We start from the raw sequence: 7,222 nt of genomic DNA, 5'->3' as shown, positions 1-7,222 counted from the left end.
GATTGAAATTTGAGGAAGTTACGGTCATCTGAAAAGCACATATCGCTAACACCACAATGGAATGGGTAAGCCAGCTGTCTGAGGTAAGATGGCCGCCATGTGCGGACGTTCGACTTCGTTGACGGGCAACGGGGACGAGGCATCTAATCTTCTATGTACTGTATATCTATGAAACAGCTGCTCTACGAATAGATTTTTCCCCCTTCCCTACGCGATGACGTAGTTACGCACACGCTGTACGTGCTGACGCTCCACGCTGGATTTCCTGGTTCGGTAAAGGCAGGAATGAAAGTTGAACTACAAAGTGACAGGTGAAGGAGAGAATGTGTAGTGTGTGCGCATGCGCCCGAGATGGCTGCTTGTAAAAGTGCGTCTGATGGAGGCTTTCCCAGGGATTTTGCATGGGGAGCTGCAACAGCGGCTTACCAAGTCGAGGGTATGATAACTGAACTTCTACTCGGGTCCTTTATAGTCTCTGACATTAGGGTGTTTTTTTTTTTAAATTCCGCTGTTATGTTCTTTCCCAGCTGTATGAGCGGCATGTATATACTCCTGTACTAAATAGTATGCCAGTATTCAGATAGTAAGCAGTGCTGAATATATTCTACAGCTGCAGCATAATGTAATGTAGCAAAATAAGCCACTTATTAAATACAAATCATACTTACACATATTTCAAAATTTAAAGAAACCATTCATTAATTTGATCTTCAACAACCTGGTCAGGGTCCTGGTGGATCTGGAGTCTGTCTCAGGCATGAGATGGGAGTACACCCTGGATGGGACACCATTTCATTGCAGGGCGCTATATCCGTCCATCCATCCATTATCTGTAGCCGCTTTATCCTGTTCTACAGGGTCGCAGGCAAGCTGGAGCCTATCCCAGCTGACTACGGGCGAAAGGCGGGGTACACCCTGGACAAGTCGCCAGGTTATCACAGGGCTGACACATAGACACAGACAACCATTCACACTCACATTCACACCTACGGTCAATTTAGAGTCACCAGTTAACCTAACCTGCATGTCTTTGGACTGTGGGGGAAACCGGAGCACCCGGAGGAAACCCACACAGACACGGGGAGAACATGCAAACTCCACACAGAAAGGCCCTCGCCGGCCACGGGGCTCGAACCCGGACCTTCTTGCTGTGAGGCGACAGCGCTAACCACTACACCACCGTGCCGCCCTATATATATATATATATATATATATATATATATATATATATATATATGCATCTCATCTCATCATCTGTAGCTGCTTTATCCTGTTCTACAGGGTCGCAGGCAAGCTGGAGCCTATCCCAGCTGACTACGGGCGAAAGGCGGGGTACACCCTGGACAAGTCGCCAGGTCATCACAGGGCTGACACATAGACACAGACAACCATTCACACTCACATTCACACCTACGGTCAATTTAGAGTCACCAGTTAACCTAACCTGCATGTCTTTGGACTGTGGGGGAAACCGGAGCACCCGGAGGAAACCCACGCGAACACGGGGAGAACATGCAAACTCCACACAGAAAGGCCCTCGCTGGCTGCTGGGCTCGAACCCGGACCTTCTTGCTGTGAGGTGACAGCGCTAACCACTACACCACCGTGATATATGGAATTGCGCTCAGAGATGACGTCCTTGAGCAGCGGTGGTTGTGACTATGTAGTTCTATCCTTGAGTGACAGTCCCGCTGGCAGCTCATGCAGATAAAATCTGTAGTGGTCTGTATTGGTGGTGGTGCTTTCCTGCGCTGCCGTTTCTCTTCGTGTTTGTTGGCGATGGTTTCTTCAAGCACTGCAAGGCTCTTCCCCACCTCTTTCCTCCACCTCTCTCTGTCTTGCACTAGTTGCTTCCAGGCACTTGCATCAATGTTTAGGGCTTTCAAATCCCGCTTGCACACATCCTTATATCTCAGGTACAGTCTTCCAGTGGGACGCTTCCCTGTTGCTAGTTCACCATACAGCAGGTCCTTCAGTATTCTGCCATCCTCCATGCGTTCCACGTGCCCTAGCCACCTCATCCTTCGCTGTTTTAGCAGGCTGTACATACTGGACATACCGGTGCGTTGTAGCACAGCAGTGTTTGTGAGGCGGTCTCTCCAGGTGATGCCCAGGATGCGACGGAGACAGCACATGTGTAGCTGGGGGTCCTGGGGTGCCTGTGACCCCCCCCCCCCCCCCTTTTGTCAGACCATACATTTTTTCAATAGCCACATAAGAATATTAGAAAAACGCCCACTGTAATTTTTCTAATTTTTTTTTTTTTAACTAGATTGTCACCTCAGCCTCATTAGGGTTTCTATAACCTTGTATGGACTTCCTGTGGTTTGGGCGTGAAAACCCGGTTCTGTGCAAGCTCAACACGATCGCACTAGAAAGTATGGTCAAGCTGCCAGTATAGCTGCCGTCTTTTTAGTTGTGAATTACGAGTATTTCCTCTTGTGTTTAATAATATATATATATATATATATATATATATATATATATATATATATATATAGTAATTGTAATTGTAATTTATTTCATATCAGGGACAGTGCACAAAAAAAACATTAATCTTGTACAACAAGATAATATGCTTTGTGCCAGGTTATAGCAGATTGCTACTTTCCGCCTGCAGTCCCTGGGCAGGTTGATGGAATAATGAATACAAAAAAAAACACATATCAATAATAAAAACAAATAAAATTACAGAACACAGATTGTAAAACTAAACTACTATCTCCACCAACCATAACACACAGACGTGTGTGTATATATATATATATATATATATCTCTCATCTCATCTCATTATCTCTAGCCGCTTTATCCTTCTACAGGGTTGCAGGCAAGCTGGAGCCTATCCCAGCTGACTACGGGCGAAAGGCGGGGTACACCCTGGACAAGTCGCCAGGTCATCACAGGGCTGACACATAGACACAGACAACCATTCACACTCACATTCACACCTACAGTCAATTTAGAGTCACCAGTTAACCTAACCTGCATGTCTTTGGACTGTGGGGGAAACCGGAGCACCCGGAGGAAACCCACGCGGACACGGGGAGAACATGCAAACTCCACACAGAAAGGCCCTCGCCGGCCACGGGGCTCGAACCCAGGACCTTCTTGCTGTGAGGCGACAGCGCTAACCACTACACCACCGGGCCGCCCATATATATATATATATATATATATATATAAAAAATTTATGTTTTCCATCAAAGTTGCATTTTGTGGCTTCGAAGCTAAGTTTTAGTGTGCCGTTTCTAGAACGCAACATCAAGAAAACGTGGAAGAAACAGCAATAATGGAAGAGCCGGTTTCTAAGCTACCTAAAACTAGCAATGGTAATTATTTTTTTGTGACATATTTTTCATTTTCATATTTTTCATATTTTTCATTCTAGTACCAAGTCAATTTTTTTATGATAAAACAGACTCAAAACAAGATGCATCATCGCCTTCGGCAGACCAAGAAACACCGGCCCAAGCAGCAGCTTCCAGTGAGTGAGCTTGGTTTGCTTATGCTACGGTCGCTGTTTGGTTTGATAGAATTAGCCCAAAACAACTCAAAAACAACAAGCTCAACCATTCTTTTTGGTCAGTGTAGGCTTTGCCAGATGAAATAATCTTGAAGATTATGAAGCACCTACCGCTCTCGGCAGTGTTCCATAGCTTGTCGAGTACCTGCAAAAGGCTGCTGCAGCTATCTCACACAACCGTGTTATGGAAACGTTTCACGCTAGAAGATACAGGATGTCCTCCTTTCTATACCATCCATAGTTTTTAAGAGCATTTTTGAGAGGCATTGTGCTCATTTTCACCATCTTTATTTTAACGGCAATTTTGAACAACGTTTCACCTTTCACTTTAGTAAATTCAAGCTTGCACAAAGTGATCAAGCTGCCAGTGTGCTGCCGTCTTTTTAGTTGCGAATTACGATGCCGGATAAAGCTGATTTGGCCTAATCATTGTCCGACATCTCAACAGCTTGCAACATGAGATGAAAGAATGATGCAAAGACCACATTATTTTCTCAAATGTATTCAATGTATTTTTTTTTTTTCATTTACAAACCTGCAGGTATGTACTCAGGCTGCCAATCAGTGTGTGGACACCACCCCCTTTGAAAAATTCTAGCTATGCCCCTGCATTTAAACCTAAGAGCAATTTAGCATAGCCAACCAATGGTTTTGGGAAGTGGAACGAAACCAGAGAACCCACAGGAGAACATGTGAAGCTCTGCACATACAGTAACCTGAGCTCAGGCTCGAACCTGGAGCTGTGAAGCAAGCAATGCTACCTACTATACCAGTCATAGTTCATGGTACATATTTTACCAAGATATCTTTTAAAATGTTTCTTCTAACTTTTGTCGTTGTGCAGGGGGCTGGGATATGGACGGTAAAGGTCCCAGCATATGGGACACTTTTTGCCACAGTAAAGGCCGAGTGTTTGAGGATCACACTGGAGATGTGGCCTGTAACAGCTACCAGCTTTGGGATGAAGATCTGAAGTGTATCCAGCAGTTAGGCCTCTCACACTACCGTCTCTCCTTCTCCTGGTCACGGTTGCTTCCTGATGGAACCACACGTTTTGTCAGCCCAGAAGGTACCCTGTCTGGAAAGTGATAAATTATTTATGTATTTTATATTCACTACTAACCACCTCTGACTACAGAATTACATATTTTCATTTCAAAATTTCAGTTTAAGACCATGTAAGGTTATTGTGTTAATAAACAATATTTTTCTGCACGTCACTTCTCAAAGAGGGGCAGCACGGTGGTGTAGTGGTTAGCGCTGCCGCCTCACAGCAAGAAGGTCTGGGTTCGAGCCCCGTGGCCGGCGAGGACCTTTCTGTGTGGAGTTTGCATGTTCTCCCCGTGTCCGCGTGGGTTTCCTCCGGGTGCTCCGGTTTCCCCCACAGTCCAAAGACATGCAGGTTAGGTTAACTGGTGACTCTAAATTGACCGTAGGTGTGAATGTGAGTGTGAATGGTTGTCTGTGTCTATGTGTCGGCCCTGTGATGACCTGGCGACTTGTCCAGGGTGTACCCCGCCTTTCGCCCGTAGTCAGCTGGGATAGGCTCCAGCTTGCCTGCGACCCTGTAGAACAGGATAAAGCAGCTAGAGATAATGAGATGCGATGAGACTTCTCAAAGAAGGAACTCATTTCTGTTTTATTCCCCAGGTGTAGCATACTATAACAAAGTGATTGATGACCTAATCGCCAATGCTGTTATGCCCATGGTCACCCTGAACCACTTCGACTTGTCTCAGGCTCTGCAGGACCGTGGTGGATGGAAATCTCCAGAGATTGCAGATGTTTTTGACTCGTATGCTCAGTTTTGCTTTAAGACTTTTGGGGATCGGGTGAAGCTATGGATTACACTGAATGAGCCTTATGTGTGTGCTAAGTTTGGGTACGAGAATGGCCTGTTTGCCCCGGGCCTTAAAGAACCAGGGACCTCAGTGTACCTTGTAGGTCACAACATGCTGCGTGCTCATTCTAGAGCCTGGCATAGCTATAATGCCCACTTCAGATGCCTGCAAGGAGGAAAGGTGTCCATAGCTCTTAACAGTGACTGGGCTGAACCTTTCGACCCGTGCTGTCCTGAAGATGTGGCTGCCGCTCAACGATACATGGACTTTAACCTGGGCTGGTTTGCTTGCCCAGTGTTTGGAACAGGGGACTATCCAGAGTCCATGAAGTGCAGGATTGAGGCCCAGAACATTGAACTAGGATTTACCAAGGGGCAGCGTTTGCCCAAGTTTTCAGAGAACGAGCCCAAGCCCTTAGGCACAGCAGATTTCTTTGCACTGAACTACTATACCTCGCGCAAAGTGAAGGACGCAAGCTCTCGTCCCAGTGAGCTCAGTTTCACAGGGGACCAGGGAGTGGAGGCGATAATAGATCCATCATGGCCAGTGTGTGGTGTGTCCTGGCTTGCTGTTGTGCCTGAAGGACTGCGCAAGTTGCTAAAATACATAAAGGTACTGTATGCTTGAGAATTAATGGAGAGATGATATTTATGCTATGCACCTTGTATTTCCAGCATGTGACATGTCCAGATTCACAACTTTTTATTTTGATGGATGTGTTCCTCAGGAGATTTGCAGCAATCCGACTATTTACATCACTGAAAATGGCTTCTCGCAGGTTGGGCCTGTGGAACTGGAAGACCTTGATCGCTGCCAGTTTTATCAGGATACACTTCAGCAAGTATCAAAAGGTCTTGCAATGACCATGTACTTTGTTTTATGCTTGCAGTAATAAATAAATAATAGAGTACTTTAGTTCAAAGTTAGAGGAGTTAAAAATTAATCGTAGTACACTTTTTTTTTTTTAAGGGTGTGTGTGTACATATACAGTAGACTGAAACTTATCAGTGCCTTGTATTGTATTGTTTTCTAGCCATCACAGATGATGGTGTGAATGTGAAAGGATATTTTTCCTGGTCACTTCTGGATAACTTTGAGTGGGCAGATGGCTTCAGTGTGAGATTTGGCCTCTTCCATGTGGACTTCTCCAGCACTGAGCTAAAGCGCACCATGTACCGCTCTGGCAAAGAGTACGCAGCTGTAATAAAAAGATACCGCACCTACAACAAGCTGGACAACTGAAGTCAGCAGTCTGAGATTTTATACTAGACACTAATTTAGATGTTTAAATGAACAACACCAAGAACGAACCAAATGCCTGAAGTACTTTTTTTGATGACTGTTTTTTGTAGGTTTTAAAACCCTGAAATATAAAAACTATAGAATGTAGACATAGAATATTTTAATGCACTACAAGTAGTGTATGAGGAATTGATCCAATTATTTTTTTTTTATATGTGATCATTTTGCGTGTACAATAGTCAATAACAAAAAAAAATTGTTAGTTGTGAATTCTTGAATCTATACATATACAGTACTGTGCAAAAATCTTAGCCACCCTGTTAAGTACAAATTGTGCTATAGATGTTGATTTAATGACTTCTGTATAATCAGGTCAGTATCAAAGCATTTTAATGCCCAAATGTTACTTTTACAACAACAACAATTTTTTTTTTTAAAAATTACTGTCAAATGTTTGTCAATGAACAAAGCAACATATTACATGGACCACTTTTCAGGCAAGTAATATAATGAAGGCTGCTGTGTTTTACATTTAAAAAAAAGAAGAAGAAGAAGAAGAGGCAAGTGTGACAAAGTTCCCAGAAAAACTGTGGCAGGTTCTCCAAAATGTTCAG

The 7,222-nt window shown here is 44.2% G+C and overlaps 1 protein-coding gene across 1 annotated transcript; it reads left to right on the top strand.

The window, feature by feature from the left end:
* The first annotated feature begins 351 nt into the window (after positions 1 to 351).
* LOC132888005 (cytosolic beta-glucosidase) lies at positions 352 to 6,759 on the top strand. Its single transcript, XM_060923886.1, has 5 exons — positions 352 to 436; positions 4,370 to 4,594; positions 5,176 to 5,978; positions 6,094 to 6,217; positions 6,400 to 6,759. The coding sequence occupies exons 1-5, from the start codon at positions 352 to 354 to the stop codon at positions 6,606 to 6,608; spliced, it is 1,446 nt and encodes a 481-aa protein (XP_060779869.1). The 3' UTR covers positions 6,609 to 6,759.
* The last annotated feature ends 463 nt before the right edge of the window (positions 6,760 to 7,222 follow it).

The sequence above is a fragment of the Neoarius graeffei genome, chromosome 1, assembly GCF_027579695.1.
Source record: "Neoarius graeffei isolate fNeoGra1 chromosome 1, fNeoGra1.pri, whole genome shotgun sequence".
NCBI classification, from domain to species: domain Eukaryota; kingdom Metazoa; phylum Chordata; class Actinopteri; order Siluriformes; family Ariidae; genus Neoarius; species Neoarius graeffei.
The sequence above is the reverse complement of the archived record's forward strand: the minus strand, read 5'-3'. Positions and strand labels throughout refer to the sequence as shown.

Excerpts from the sequence above, each read along its gene's own strand:
- LOC132888005 (XM_060923886.1), top strand. The coding sequence starts at position 352 with ATGGCTGCTTGTAAAAGTGCGTCTGATGGAGGCTTTCCCAGGGATTTT. Across the intron at positions 5,979-6,093 it reads AGTTGCTAAAATACATAAAG|GAGATTTGCAGCAATCCGAC; the intron begins GTACTGTATGCT and ends TGTGTTCCTCAG. Across the intron at positions 6,218-6,399 it reads ACTTCAGCAAGTATCAAAAG|CCATCACAGATGATGGTGTG; the intron begins GTCTTGCAATGA and ends ATTGTTTTCTAG.